This window comes from Botrytis cinerea, chromosome 7 (assembly GCF_000143535.2).
Source record: "Botrytis cinerea B05.10 chromosome 7, complete sequence".
NCBI lineage: Eukaryota > Fungi > Ascomycota > Leotiomycetes > Helotiales > Sclerotiniaceae > Botrytis > Botrytis cinerea.
Genome location: NC_037316.1, coordinates 57,008 through 72,066, shown reverse-complemented (window position 1 = coordinate 72,066; position 15,059 = coordinate 57,008). Strand labels below are relative to the sequence as shown.

Below are 15,059 nucleotides of genomic sequence, written 5' to 3'. Positions count from 1 at the left end.
ATTGTTCTGTTTCCCTCGGTTCCAAGTTTTGAGTTCTCACCCGTGGCAGACTTCTGCAGCCTCATCAACGTGTTCCTATTCTTTGGAACGCCGTTGATTCCACTTACTTCTAGATCCAGCGTGATTTCCACTGTTTGGAGCTGATCAAGGACCTGGCCTTTGTTCATCAGAAAATGCTCCCCCCAATGCGTTTGTGCTTCGAGGGAGCGGCAACACAACACCTAATCTATCAGTCGGCCGAACTACTCGACCTCAAATGGTTCACAAAATCCGTACCCTAAACTCTTTTCGATATGTCAAACCATTCTAAAGCATTTACGGAGGAAAAGATATCAACGCCATCCTCATTCATCTCCCTTTGTGGACATTTCAGGGGTATTTGGGTAGTTTACTTGCTTGACTGAGATTAAAGATAGGCCGTGCGCATCATTTTGTTGATCATGTGTTCAGAAAACCGCCTAGGATTCAAGAAGTACCTCGTTGATGATCACATATGAATTCTATGATCGAGGATGTCTTCTCGTTCTGCCCTACGATATGTGTTGATTTGACTCTCAAAAGGATCATCACCGGTGTACGTACGTACAGCATCTCCGATCCCAAACAATTCTTTCGCTGTGCCTTAGTGGCTTTCGACTTGCGTCAATCCACAAGTTGCATGGCTCATGAGTCCATTTCAGAGCAGGTATGTAGTGTCGTCTCACATACTCCCTTATCTTCCCCTTCATCTTGAATAACCGAATTTTGCCAGTATTACGACTATAGATCAGCAATCATGATATCATCGTCTTCCTCTCCTCGAAAAGCCTTCGTTGACTTCTCTCTTGTAGATCATCTCTAATCAAATCATGGGTGTCACTGACCAGCGAGCCAACTAATATACGATTTGTCTAAAATGTCTCGGACGATTGAACGTTTTGGAGTTGTTTAACTTTTCAATGACAAGACGACAAGCTTAAAGGGTAACGTTTTCGATATTGACAGGCCACTTCTATCTCGTTCCGAGGTTCGGTTCAACGTTGTGGTTATTACGCTGTGGGCATGCCAGGGCATATATGGAGTATATATCTCGCATGTTCACGGCAGTATGGCTTAATATATCCACATTCTTTAATAGCCGCTTCTAATCTCGCAAGACGCGCGATAAAGTGAAAAATGGCATTATGGGAGATTCGATGTTCGTATGGTGGTTTATCGTTGTGCCTCCTCCACTGAGTCCACTTCTCACAAATCCCTGTTTTGTCGACCCCGATTTTACTTGCATCTGCGTTTACATCTGCATCTGTATCTATATTCACATCTCCTTTTACATCGAGTTATCAGCATATATGTAACCTTAAGGCGCGGACCACTTCCGTTCAACATAGTCCACATTAACTGCGAGACACGGGGATCACCGACACAAAGTTTGAATATTAAAGCTTCTCCTATTGAAGCTTCCAGCATATAACTAGAATGTGTGTGTCTGGCAGATACGCAAGTGATGACACACTGATATCTAAGATTTCTGCAATCAAAATTTCGATCTTCTACATGTCGCGTCATCATGATCAAAAACACGAAGGCGGCTAGTCCTTGCTTCTAGGCTCCAGTCATAGGGGTTACAGTAATGTTGTGTTCAAAGATCTCCATCGCAGCATCTAGACTCTACGATTACCAAATCTCAGGTCAAACGGAAATGAATTGACCTGCTGTGACCTAATGGTGCCCTTTTGGTCTTCCCTTCACGCCATAGATACTCGGACCACGGTCTGTCCTATGATAAGTCTACAGCCAGCATACGCCGTGGCTCTTCTCTTTCTCAACCCAACTCAAGCTGCACACATCCCACAAACTCCAGCATTTTCTTCTATCACACGGCCTACCTATCCGCTTGTGCATACCGACACCACTTCCAGAACATCGCACCCCTCTCTCCCGATCCGAAAACTTTCACAACACATGTAGGACTAGTAAGTTCTACTAAAGCTTATGTATACAACATTTTGGGAAGTTCCGGTTGTCAAATTGTACTTGCCTCTGTATTTTCCTTCCGTGTTACAAGTAATGCAGCGTCCCTGTGGTGTTTCATATATATAACGACTGGCAAGTCACTGTACCCCGGATTGTCATTGTGCAGCCTCTTGGCGGAGGTTTGGCGGTTTGTGCAACTATTTTGGTGGCGAGATAGGGTTTGTGGCGTATCAATAAGTTGAAACGGAACGGGATGGATTTTGAGTAGTTGAAATGAATTGGGCTGAGGGAACACACTACTGATGATAAAGAGGACAAGGAAAGGAATTTATGGTGATCAACCAAAAGGGCTAAAATACTGGTATGATATGGGTAAGGTCAAAAGCTGAAGCCAAGCGGTGAAGAGTCAAAAGCTTCAGAGTGTTTGAGAGGGTTTGAAATTTTGAGACCTTCTAGCCAAGAACCTTCGATTAAACTTCTTTCAAGAACTCTAAGTCCTTCGGTCGAGGTACCCAAAAAATCAGAAATCTCGAGAGGGAGAGGTAAAGAATTAACGAAAGACAGCCAAAAGCCACTTTGCCATAACGCACAACCATATATAGGTACTCAATCGAGATTCAATTTCTACCTTAATAATGCTCTTTCTTCATATCCTGCACTAAGATTCGTGCTCCTTGGCTTTCTCATTAGAAAGCGCTCCATTCCCCTTCTCAGAGGGTGTCTGTCTACTATGAAGCGCCCTCGCGTGGTTTTCACCCAACAGCTTTACTTCATTGTCTCAGAGCTAGAGGCGTGCATAGGTCCACCATCTCCACGCATAATGTGTTTCTTATACCATCTACCACATGAAACTTATGCTTCAAGCTTCCATCTTCCCCATCTTCCCCTTGCAGAATTCTAGCTACTGATATATGTGAAGTAACTAGAAGACGCCCACAGAGTACATCAGAGTTGCGCCAACATAGTGATGAAAACTGAACTAAACGACGTCTTTGACGACACATCTAGACAGCTCATATGCCATACAAATCAGATAATATTGGTATATTGGTATATTGCGTCAGAGAGAACAATGTCATTGCGGGCAATCTAAGATACATTCCAGATGACAATTGACAATTTATGAAAAAAGACCACCGACTTTCCAAAACCCCATTGATGTGATCTGAATTGACGACGCTCTCAGTGATATAATACATTAGGTGATAAGCCATGTTACATAGTATAAAAACTTTTGGGGAGAGAGAAGATAGATTTCTTATGGTAATGAGTGTCACAGAACGCACCTGATCGCGATGCGGTTGTACGTGTGTGTGTTTACGTGCATATGAGCAAGTACGTGTATATATTTGGTGTAACTGAGCGCTTCATGAGTGACTGGATGGTAGTTTTCTAGTCTCAGATCCGAAGGAGATTTTGTATCCTGCTTTTGCAGTTCTTCTAGGGCAAAGTGTCACAATGAGCTTTTTTGAGGTGGTTTAGAAGAGGGGTGGTCAGAGTTCAGACAGTGAGTGGGGTAAGGTTAGTTGATTTACTCGTACTTGGGTCAATGATCTAGACAAGCTTCCGAGAGACCTTCGATATCGATACTGGAATCGAACAAAACCTCATAGAATATCATCATCGTCTCTTCATTTTCCCAATCGAAATGGTCAAATTGTGCCAGTATTCATACTGGCTATTTGCATGAATTACAGTATGCTCAAGAAGTCGGGAATTTTGATTTCATCGTGCAGCAATTTGCAATGCTATTATGCATTTCCCCGAACATCATCGACGTCACTATCTCATTCCCTCTTCACATCCCGAAACCATCAACCACAACATCGCTCACAACGACAACACTATGCCATAGTGTCCGACGGCAGAAGTGCAAATCAACATGGAGGATTACAATGGCCTGAAATGACATCCGCATATGCGGTTCCAACACCCTACCAAATCTTCAATCAAAAGAAAGGATCTCCATATTCTAAACGACGTTTTTACGAATTGGTTAAACTTTATCATCCAGATAAACATGGCATCGATACAAATGATGGATTGGATTACGATACGAAACTATCGCGATACAGATTAATCATTGCAGCCAACGACATACTTTCAGATCCCGTCAAACGAAGTGCATACGATACATATGGAGCAGGTTGGAACGGACGACCCGAAGTCCTCGACCCCCGCGATAAACATGGTGATAATCACGGGTGGGCAGGCCCGGGTGGCCCAAGTCAAAATGCTACATGGGAAGATTGGGAGAAATGGTATAGCCGCGATGTCAAGGGAGAACAGAAACCCCAATTCGTATCAAATGGTGCATTTGTCTTGTTGATTGCAATTTTTGTTGCGGTAGGAGGATTGGGACAATTAACGAGGCTGGATAATTATTCGGCAAAATTCTTGGAACAGAGAGATACATTACATGACAAGATGAGTAAGGATTTGAGGCAGAGAAGGAAAGAGACGAGATACACTTTTGGGAGTAGAGAGGAGAGAATACATAGCTTCTTGAGACAGAGGCAGGACCCGAAGGAAGAAACCTATAGGAAATTGTTGCCGAATCCAGAAGTTTGCTCAAGCGAAGATATCAAAGGGAGATCGATGGTGGTTTATCAGTCGCCCAAGAATATGCCAAAGGAGCGATGAGATGGGTACATATATGGTCACGGCAGGATAGAAGAAATGGATACAGCAGCTTCAGCCACGATGCCCATCTGTGGCGCCACGAAAGCCAAGATACAGTGGAGAGTAAATGTGGACTTATACGAGGCTGAGAGATATTTGTTCCCTTAGATGTTTGCATGTTAAGCGTTTGAGTTCTTATGTGAGCGGAACAGGAGCAATGGGGTGGCATCCACTTGCGCGTATTCCGGACGAATCTAGCTTTACCAACCTAATTATCACTCGCAGCAAGACTAAAGTGGTTGAGCCAGAAACCACAGATGTACAGAATCAATCAATAACTCCAACGAAACAAAACATTTCAAGAAAACCCATGCACCCACAAGCACATCGCATTCACGATAGCTCCGAACCATTGGAGTAAAGTAAAACACAAGATCACTGCCCAGAAATCCTAAACATGCGCATCAACGTGTACAAAGTTGCCCCTCATAATCCTTGCATTCTTTTCGTCATAGCTTCACTCAGCCCTGCGGGGATTGGATATTGGTGCTCGCGGCACTGGACATCTGTCACCAACCAAATCTATACGACAAAATCACAGCCACTTTCTACCAGCTGCTGATTTATCAGAGACCCTTTATCGTACTCCACATCCAGAATAATCTGCACATAAGAAGCATCTATCATCCCATTAAAACGAAAGACAAAAATAATCCAAAGTGGCGCACTTTAAAAAGATCATACTATTCTCACTCCCTTTATTTGCATTCTTTGTTGCTCTACTAATCACGCTGCGAAACGGACCTGGAACGTGGGGAATTGCTGGACTTGATCTCGGATCAGGAGAGGAGAGTAAAGGGGATCTAGAAATTGTTAGTGAAGAGGCAATAGAACTAGGTTCAGAAGAAACTATGGGTGGTGGTCATGGATACCGCGCCGTGGCGTATTTTGTAAATGTATGTGGCTTGTTTCATTCTTTTTCCGATGCTTTATGGGGAGTGGGAGTGCTGTAGTCAAGCTCTGGGTGAATGAGGTTCGACGGTTCAAGGACATGGGATGAATATTGGAGTACCTTCCCCGAGGAACAATTCAAAGGATGGAAATAGGAGAGAAAATAACCTTTCGGTTTATCTCTATCATCTTAACAGATGGTGAGACAACGCGGTGTTGTACAAGTGTACACGATGGTCTTGCAATTTCTACGAAGAAAGAGAGATGGCAAGAAATACTAACATCATCCAGTGGGCAATTTACGGCCGCAAACATTTCCCCCAAGAACTCCCCGCCGAGAAATTAACCCATATCCTCTATGCCTTCGCCAATGTCCGTCCAGATTCTGGCGAGGTTTATATGACTGACGGCTGGGCCGACACTGATATTCATTTCGAAGGTGATTCATGGAATGACGTCGGTACTAACTTATATGGTTGCTTGAAGCAGCTCAATATCCTCAAGTCACGAAATCGATCTCTGAAGATATTGCTTAGCATTGGTGGCTGGACCTATTCGTCTAATTTCGCCCAACCAGCCTCAACGGAGAGCGGAAGGAGAAAGTTTGCAGAGAGTGCAGTGGATTTGATAAGGAATTTGGGGTTCGATGGAATTGATATCGACTGGGAATACCCCAAAAACGCCGAAGAAGCACGAGATTACGTTCTTTTGTTGAGAGAATGTAGGGAAGCCATGGATCGTTATTCTAACACTCTTCCTACACCTCACCACTTCGAACTTACGGTAGCATGTCCGGCCGGTCCTCAAAATTACAATAACATGGATATTTACGGCATGAACCAATACCTCGACTTCTGGAACCTAATGGCATACGACTATGCGGGATCGTGGGATGGTGTTGCAGGACACCAAGCAAATGTGCTTGCTAGCCACAATAACCCAAGCTCCACGCCGTATAATACGGAACATGCAGTCAGGGCATATGAGGCGAAAGGAGTACGTAGCCATAAAATTGTACTTGGGATGCCGATTTATGGAAGAGCCTTTCAGGGAACTGAGGGATTGGGACGACCCTTCAACGGGGTGGGAGAGGGTACTTGGGAAAATGGCGTGCATGACTTCAAAAAGTTACCCCAGGAAGGTGCGAGAGAGTTTGTGGATGAGGAAACCTGTGCTAGTTATTGTGAGTTGGTTCCTTTCATTTCCCCGCTTCTCTAGTATTTGATGCCCTTTCTTGAGCTTTGGAGGGAAAACAAAGTTTTGCGATAGCACTATGAGTGGATGTTTCGATACGACAGGATAGGAATGAAACGCTAATGGGCCATAAAGCATACAACGAAAATACCAAAACCCTTATATCGTATGACACAGTCGAGGTCGGTCGCAGAAAGGCTCACTACATCAAGCAAAGAGGCCTTGGTGGTGCCATGGTATGCTTTGTCCCTAATCCGCTTCCATAATGCCACTAACCCAAACGAAACAGTGGTGGGAATCTTCGGCCGATCATTCAGAGCCAGAAAGGTCTCTAATTCACAACGTGGTCAACGTTTTGGGTATTTTGGAGGAAAGCCCGAATTGTATTCAGTACCCGGGTAGTAAGTATGAGAATTTGAGGAACGGGTTTTAGCATGGGTGAGTGTAATAGTTCAAGAAACGCGATCAAATGGGAATAAGAAGAGTAATTGATCGGGCGTTGGAAATGGGTTATTTTAGAACATCGGCTTACAATGGAAATTGTTTCTGAACATTGAATCTTTATATCACCAAAAAAACTATGGTGAATAAGGGGTCCATTCTTTTAGTGCATGTGTACTTATATTTTTAACATTTGAACGCGAAACATACAAGATCCTTAGCGGTCTTTCGTCTGAGAACATGCTACCTCCACCTAGGCCCACATGCAATTACATTACCCATATCAGTATCACTCTTGGTCACAATGTCAAAAGTAAGGCTATATAAATCAGCGGTCATCCCTCTTTCACTCACAGTACTTCGTCCTTGACACTACAAATTTTAACAGCATCATTCCATACTCCAAGGATCAACTATAAGTGGATGTCCACTCATGAATTCGTCGAAATTATCACGTCAGTCAGATAGACCTCTTTATTGCTCGAACTCATTGTTGTCGGTTCATTCTCATGATTCAATGTCGGGGGTGATCACTGATCTGTACGCCATGATTCAATGATCCGCTTGGTATATGGAATCGGGGAGAGCCGCTTACCCTCCTCTCAACCTTTTCACCCACACCATTTATCTGTGATTGGATACAGAAATTAAATGGCTGCTATGTAGACCTCACATCCTGCCCCCATATCTCAACCTTTTCCTTCGTAGATAACAGAACTTGCACTACAACTGTATTCGAAGGATCTTGTCAAGCGAGATAGGAAACTCTCTAGCTGTTCCAGGAACGACCATAATATGTGCCCAGCATATTACATGGATTTTCTAGTTCTGACAGGTTCTGAATCCGCCGATGAAGAGGCTAGAGAAACCGAAATGTTACTCTTTACACGCCTTTCTCATCCATAGAAATTGTCGTTTATTCGTCGATTACAAGTCGGCAAACAAGAATCATATTTCTCACGATACAATAGGCCACTTACCTAAGCTCAAGAAAAGAAAGTTGCCTACTACACTTGGAGCTTTTTCACGCTGAAACGTTTCTTCCACGGAAGCTCAAATCTATGAGTTGTAGTTCAGAGATGGCCGGTGTTTGGTGGGGCGGGAACGGAAAAAGGTAGCCGCGATGCTGAGTCATCACAAACTTCATGTTAAACACGCGCATGTTCAAAGTTTCTCTTGGAGTGAGTTAGGAAATGATATGATAGAGAACCTTGATGGGATGATTCAGATTGTCTAAATCCTCAGAAGACAGTCAGAGGCGAGGCAAGGTAAGGCAATGCAATTCATCCTTCCTAAGGCATCAATTTCAGTTGAAATGCCATAACAATCGACACCTCATTGCCGTCTCTTCCGTTTTCTCAAACCCACCCATCTCGTTCTCTTCCGCTTCGACGGTTTTTAAATATTGTGTACTAGATTCTTGAACTCCAATTATTCGCGGAACATACCCCTGGAAGTCAAAGTTCTGGTATCTTAATTCATCTAATTTCCACTTTTGTATCGGCGGTCTGAGTCTACTAAATTTATTTTTCACTGCACTCCAAATTTATTCATCGAGCTCGATCATTTACAGGTTTCTTCCCGCCACAAGTATTCCCATTTGCCATTATATCCGGATGAAAGGTTTGATCGGCCAAATGTGCCTCTAGGTATCATACCCGTCGATCTGATCGGCTTGAGAAATAGTTCGATGAGTTAAGTTGCCAACTACACACTCATTTTATTCTGATACAGCCGCAAACTATACCCAGCTCCATTTGGTTCTCCTTCATAACCAAAGCCATCATACTCAACAACTTACCAAAATACCAGAAGTCTTCTTTTGCAGCTGCAAGCGCCAATTTCATTGGGATATTTGCAGAAGACCTTTGTCTACATGTCCTAGGAATTAGAAATCGCAGTTTTCGAAAGCCTTCTCCTATAACTGCAGTCATCAATCTTTCATAATACAAGCGTCTTATCATAAGCAAATCCATCACAAACATGTCACTAACAACGAGAATGAATGGCTACTTCCGTGAGCAGAGCCAGCGCGCTCGTGGACTTCGCCTTCTTAAACCATCAACTACTCTTCCGCGTGGCGTCTTGGGCGGTCCTAGACGAATAATTGACCCCGACTCGGGTCTAGTATCGCAGGAAACAACTTCACGGGAACTTCAAGTCTCGGACTACCACTGGGATTCTCAATTTGAGTAAGCTGCTTCCCTATCTTTTATCATTTTCTATTCACTCAATGTGAAAAACGGCATCTGACATCCATTTAGGGAACTTTTAGAAGCAAATTGGGAAGAATCTGATGAAGATCAAGAGCTCACCGCCGAGGAAGTAATCGCCGCACAATTCAAACGTAGAAAGCCCCATGTACCACGTTTAATGCAACTTGCGGTCGATTCGATTGTTAAAAACATTAGTAGTATTACCTATGAAAGCATCAAGAACATGCCTTCAATACAGCTCGAGTACCTTTGGCGTGAACTGTCCAAGAGGTTAGTTATAGTCATTTCCCTTACTTTACTATTGAATTGAGGAGCGCTGCAAGGATTCTGTATAATCCTAATTGCAGGGCACATAACTCCGAATATTTGACAACTGCCTTGCATACAAGTACTGATTTTAGATAGATGTGCCAACAGTTTTAATACGTGGAAGGCCTTTTCAAAAGCCCTCGATCGACAAGAGGGTGCCATTCTAAGCCAATTTAGATATAGTGGTTCTGTTGAAGAGCCAGTCCCGTCCTTATCTGTCTATACAAAGCCACTCAAATCGGTTACTTTCGACTTTCTTGTACACTTATCTATTACCACTGCTTTCAGCACTTCTAATATGGTCGAATTATCTACACTTTCTAACTTAGTAGCTCTCGAGATCTCTAATCCAAAGCATGGCAAACATGTAAGGACTGCCGGTAAGCAATTCGATACGAGCTTCGGAGACAGAGTGATCAAAACCTGGGGCGAAGTAGCAGCGACGGGAAAAGGATTCAAAGTCTTGAGAATCTTGAAGCTTCGAAACTTCCTGGAAATCACAAACAATTGCTTCCAATACTTAAACGACTTTCCTGCTTTGGCTGTTTTCGACGTTGTGGACTGTGGCTTCAATGGGTTGGCTCAACTCAGTGCTGGGAAACTTGGCTGGGAAGTACACCCTGATGGGGCATTACTTGAAATCTTACAGTCAGATTGTGTAAAGCATATTATGGCTCTGCGCGCAAGTCTTGGACTTCCTGTAAGTCGTTTCCTTTTTATTCTTGAACCCCTTTTTCTCTTGAAAGGATCTCGGTAATGGTCTGAGCACGGACCTTTGTGTTCTGAATTTCTCAAAACCTACTCGAGCACGTGCCTTGCATATGCTATTCCAACAAAACAACTTCTAACAACAATTATCACAGGCCAGACCAATCCGTAGATCCACTGCCAAACCTTTGTGGGATAAAGCAAAAGTCACAATGATACCTCGAGCAGATGTACCGACCTTACTTACAGGAGGAACTTCATCCGCAGCGCGAAATAGCGCATATCTTCACGCCGAGGAGCAAGTGAGAGCGATGGAAAGAACCCCCGCTGGCCGCGCCAAACTCAAGAGAACTGGCCTCTCTCACTTTGAAGCTGTGGATTACATCAGTCGCAAAGAATATCGTGAGCTTGAAACTTGGGAATTCCGCACCCTTACCTCTCTTAATCGACTTAGCGAACTTCGCAACGATGAGGACTTGCGTGCCGCTGGCTTAAAGGTCGACGAATTTGTTCCCATGGTCTCCGGTGAATTCATATCTTCTATTCCATTTGTTTCTCTTCGTCTCGGTCCAGAGCTATCTTATGCACCGTCGAAGGCGGATTTGCATCAGCCATTTTACGATGGTGGAATGAGTGATAGATCGCTCAAATATACTAGCAAAAACCTCGGGGTTGGCGCAAAAGGCTATGTTTATACACGTATCGCAATACCTGTCGCTAGAACTAGGATCCGTGAGCAGTCCGAGGAGATAATGGGTAGCGATGCTAATGGCTCAGGATCTCGACCAAGCAAGCGTAGGAAGGTTAGAGGAGACAAGAGACAACAAATAGGCGATCTCTTGGCGGGAGTAATGGGAGTTATATGATTTCTGGAGCTATTATCGAGAGTTATGGTGGTACTTGGCGTGTGGATGCTCCTAGAAGGTCGGCTTCGGGGCACTTCGGGGCACTTCGAGGACTTTTCGTGGATTTTCAAGTTTTTTTTTGATAGTTGTAGGAGTTCTTGTATATGCGTGGTTAGGAATGCACAAGCGAATTTTAAATCATAGACTCCAAAGATAAGAAATAATCATACAAGATATGTCTTTCGTGAAATGACAGGATCTAGTGTTGGATAACATGTAAAAGTATGCAGGTAGGATATATCTATTCATGATATCCATGTATCTACCAATACACCTCGTCAGATACATGTACCTAGAGACTTCATCCAACATATACCAGTTATAGATATAATGATTTGACTATAAATTTATGTTAATGTCATCTTACACACAGAATGTTCCAAAACTTCAATTTCCGTGTGCAATCTTGTCATCAAAGACATGTCTTGAACTGATACCACAGGACATTAGTTTGTCACAGTACTTAATTCGAGCAAATCAACAATATCAGCTTTCAGGTATTGTATAGGAGCTTTGAGTTCTTGAAGTGTTGGTTCAAAATCACAAAATTCTATCAGAACCATAAGATATTAAAAGCAGATAAGAAATTTTGACTCCAATCAACGTAACAATAGATTGATTGTGCTATATTGGACGATAACTTTCGTTGTATATGATTAGACTAGATGATTGAGTTATTGACAACATATAGATAACTTGCCAGGCCCAGATAGATCTAGTGATTTCTCGATTTTCTCATTTCGGATCTGAAAATGAGTAATCTTGCGTGTTATATGCATAATGGTGTACAAGTTTTATAATGGTTAAATTGGATGATCTGATTTGGTCTCTGTCGTTTAAAGTTCCCCAAGATTTGAACGTTGAGAATGAATTCATGAATGGATAAATCCTAAAATAGTTATAACACAATGTCTATCAGTATTTAGACGTGAGTTCAACAATATTACAATTGAATATTCTTTCGTTAGGTGAGCTACTATGCTTAGGTATCTTATACATATGTACAAGATAAAGCAAAAACATGTTCATAGTGCATACGGGTACTTGGTTGTGCTCGACTCTTTCTGGATTCGACTACCTAAATATCTAATACATGCGTTTCCTCACCAGGAAGTTCAATCTGCCACACTTGAGTTAAATCCTATTTTGTTGCTATGATTGTTGTCCTTCCTAATGAACTGAATTTCAGAACGGTAACTCGCATTCTCTTCGTATTTGGGGTTTGTCTTGTTTCGTAACATCTTTTTTGGGGTGGTCTCTGTCCCATTAAAGATCTTGCCGAGTGATCCATTTCTTTCCGGGCTCATGCAATTTATGCCATGGTTATTCCTTACCGGTGTTAAGGGGGTGAGTGGAGCTCTAGATATCTCAAGCTTGGCTAAGATATGACGCATAGAGTTTACGTGTCAGGATCTATCATATAAAAAGCTCAACATTGAAATAAACTCTATCCTTTGAAACTTAAAGCAGGTCATCAACTTTGAGTTTGAAGAACTCAAATCCGTCGTGGAGGCGTATTTATGTCTGGGTATACGGAACCCCTAGAACTATCCTTTTTTTATATAGAAAACCTCTAGAATCACTTGTTTTGCAAGATGAGATGATATTCAAGTGGATTTTCTTTGTATTTAAGAAAGATGTTGGTATTCATGATGTCAGCTGCTGTCTGACTGTGGGCGTCTAGTATTTTTATTGTTCGCCGAATAAAATTTGCCTGTCTGCTGCACTTTGTCGACATCCATTTTCCGTAAGCACTGACGATAATGTCGCTGCTTCCCAGCAGACGGCGGTGTGAGAAGTTGTGCTATCTTGACTTAAGAGTCTCTACAAAAAATTGTTGAAAAGCGGTCTATAATTTTTGCTGGAGATTGTAGTAGGAAATAATTGCCGAATCATGAGACTTTTTAAAGCTTTGTATAATCGCCGGTGAGAACCTCAATAGTTTGGCGAGATCTAGCTTGTTAGAGAAAAGCTTGATGACGACATCTTAAAATATAACCGAAAGCATAATTTAAAGAGTGCGGCATGCATTCTGAACCTTGGCTCATCAAACAAGCATTAGTATCTTTCGAATGTGTCTGTGGTCAAGAATTATCTTCATCGTAACTGCTGACCACCAAGACTGGTTCCTTGTGGAGCAACGTAACCGCGTCGAAATTTTGCAAAAGTAACTTTCTCTCCCACCCAAAATAGAAGTGGATCATGACCGCTGAGTATACAATCCATGTCTACTTGATTAAGGAGAGCTCTCATTCCGGAGAATGTTAAATTACACTACCTGAAATGCACCAATCCTCTGGGCATTCTCTCTGACAATAGACAACAATCAAAGTCCGGATAGATAGCCTTCAGCATTATGTATGAAGTTCCATGCAATAAACAGATGGACGGGTGGTCTAACAAGGTACAAAATGGCCTGAGTTGCCTTTCTGTTGATTAATGAGCGCATGGATGAACTATCCAGCTATGTAACATATCAAAATGAACATACATAAGCTGCCACGCTTATTGAGCCGAACAAAAGTTTTACAAAAATTGAAAGTCGGCTTTAATGTTGAGGTTTTAAACGCTGCTTTAGCTACACGCATGCTATCTGTACCAGCTATTACTACTTTCCATCTTCACAGATTCAACATGTCTCGAAAAAAAATAGACCATCCCTCCATTTCAGAACTCACGCTGCATTCGCAAAACAAGCCGTAAAAGCACCGGAAAAAACGATGGACGCTTTGTATTCTCCTATAACTTCATATGATATTCCACTAACCGACCAATTATAAGATTGCCAGCAGAATCAAACAACGAGTGTTCGGGAACTTCGCGTGTCCTCAAATCATCCAAAAGCTCCTCGAACTTTTCGTCTGGAAGTGAGCTTTCGAGTGACCCTAAACGTCTCATTGTATCTTGAGGCGTTGTGCTCGAGATAATATCCACGATCAATCCACGCAAAATCGATCCAGCGTGGGTAATCCTGTAAATGGCCTCGATTTGCTTCGGGGCCATAAATGAAAAGTCTCGTAGATGTAATAGGTGATTCATTGCTGCGTTAAAAGCAAGGGGAAAGTCCCAATTCTCACAAAGTATACACAAGTGTATGACGGTGTTCGTCCAAGCATTTTCACCCGAGGTATTGTCAAACAAGGGTTGGTGCTCCCTCTTCTGAAGCTCGCTCAATATCACATCCATATGGTCTTCTTGCAACCATCGTAGGATCAACTGTAAAGGAATTCGAAAACAACCATCGAGTCTAAGAGCTAGATCAGGGGTACGGTGCAAGCCCAGGTCGTTGAAAAACGTGTTTTTAGTACTCACACGTTCGTTCTCGACGTCATATTTTATTGGATATTGCTCGCTTGGAAATTTGACATAAAATGGAGACCAATTCTTGGCGAAGGGGGAACTGTATATGACATTGTATAAGCATGAATGCAACAGGGCGGTAGAAATCTCATACATTGGTAAACCATCGAAGGGATTAGTTCGTTCCATTGTGCCTTTCAGAATCCTGCAGTGGGAAGGAGATATCTATGTTGTTGGATTTTATAATCTCTTGGCTTCAAAGAATGATTTGATATGAGTACGGATTTCCAGCAGAGGTGTTGAAAGCGTTTGGAAAGGAGAAAATACAAATAGCGAACCCTCTCCTGGTATCATATTTGGATTATTTCCATTACATTGTCGAGAGGAAAGGGGGATCCTCGAATAGTGCATTCAATTTCAAGGTGGTTACTGCCTTCCATAGATAAAACGAGTGACAAAG

The 15,059-nt window shown here is 42.6% G+C and overlaps 4 protein-coding genes across 4 annotated transcripts; 3 read left to right on the top strand and 1 right to left on the bottom strand.

Moving 5' to 3' along the window:
- The first annotated feature begins 3,532 nt into the window (after window positions 1-3,532).
- BCIN_07g00170 (hypothetical protein) lies at window positions 3,533-4,931 on the top strand. The gene has a single exon (XM_001555930.2). It carries the CDS (start codon window positions 3,640-3,642, stop codon window positions 4,594-4,596), a length of 957 nt encoding a protein of 318 aa, XP_001555980.2. The 5' UTR covers window positions 3,533-3,639; the 3' UTR covers window positions 4,597-4,931.
- Window positions 4,932-5,273: 342 nt separating this feature from the next.
- On the top strand, window positions 5,274-7,253 carry BCIN_07g00160 (hypothetical protein). Its single transcript, XM_024693770.1, has 4 exons — window positions 5,274-5,531; window positions 5,818-6,709; window positions 6,856-6,956; window positions 7,010-7,253. The coding sequence occupies exons 1-4, from the start codon at window positions 5,487-5,489 to the stop codon at window positions 7,151-7,153; spliced, it is 1,182 nt and encodes a 393-aa protein (XP_024549556.1). The 5' UTR covers window positions 5,274-5,486; the 3' UTR covers window positions 7,154-7,253.
- Window positions 7,254-8,339: 1,086 nt separating this feature from the next.
- BCIN_07g00150 (hypothetical protein) lies at window positions 8,340-11,445 on the top strand. The gene is made up of 4 exons (XM_024693769.1): window positions 8,340-9,353; window positions 9,426-9,647; window positions 9,783-10,386; window positions 10,550-11,445. The coding sequence occupies exons 1-4, from the start codon at window positions 9,145-9,147 to the stop codon at window positions 11,258-11,260; spliced, it is 1,746 nt and encodes a 581-aa protein (XP_024549555.1). The 5' UTR covers window positions 8,340-9,144; the 3' UTR covers window positions 11,261-11,445.
- Window positions 11,446-13,869: 2,424 nt separating this feature from the next.
- BCIN_07g00140 (hypothetical protein) lies at window positions 13,870-14,906 on the bottom strand. The gene is made up of 2 exons (XM_024693768.1): window positions 14,754-14,906; window positions 13,870-14,699 (listed from the first exon to the last, which is right to left on the bottom strand). The coding sequence occupies exons 1-2, from the start codon at window positions 14,786-14,788 to the stop codon at window positions 14,039-14,041; spliced, it is 696 nt and encodes a 231-aa protein (XP_024549554.1). The 5' UTR covers window positions 14,789-14,906; the 3' UTR covers window positions 13,870-14,038.
- Window positions 14,907-15,059: the final 153 nt, after the last annotated feature.

What these genes read in the sequence shown, in the direction of transcription:
- BCIN_07g00170 (XM_001555930.2), top strand. Translation starts at nt 3,640, where the DNA reads ATGAATTACAGTATGCTCAAGAAGTCGGGAATTTTGATTTCATCGTGC.
- BCIN_07g00160 (XM_024693770.1), top strand. Translation starts at nt 5,487, where the DNA reads ATGGGTGGTGGTCATGGATACCGCGCCGTGGCGTATTTTGTAAAT. An exon ending in GGAAACCTGTGCTAGTTATT is followed by an intron (nt 6,710 to 6,855) that starts GTGAGTTGGTTC and finishes TGGGCCATAAAG; the next exon opens with CATACAACGAAAATACCAAA. An exon ending in GAGGCCTTGGTGGTGCCATG is followed by an intron (nt 6,957 to 7,009) that starts GTATGCTTTGTC and finishes CAAACGAAACAG; the next exon opens with TGGTGGGAATCTTCGGCCGA.
- BCIN_07g00150 (XM_024693769.1), top strand. Translation starts at nt 9,145, where the DNA reads ATGTCACTAACAACGAGAATGAATGGCTACTTCCGTGAGCAGAGCCAG. An exon ending in CACTGGGATTCTCAATTTGA is followed by an intron (nt 9,354 to 9,425) that starts GTAAGCTGCTTC and finishes ACATCCATTTAG; the next exon opens with GGAACTTTTAGAAGCAAATT. An exon ending in GCGCAAGTCTTGGACTTCCT is followed by an intron (nt 10,387 to 10,549) that starts GTAAGTCGTTTC and finishes CAATTATCACAG; the next exon opens with GCCAGACCAATCCGTAGATC.
- BCIN_07g00140 (XM_024693768.1), bottom strand. Translation starts at nt 14,788, where the DNA reads ATGGAACGAACTAATCCCTTCGATGGTTTACCAAT. An exon ending in CCCTTCGATGGTTTACCAAT is followed by an intron (nt 14,700 to 14,753) that starts GTATGAGATTTC and finishes TGTCATATACAG; the next exon opens with TTCCCCCTTCGCCAAGAATT.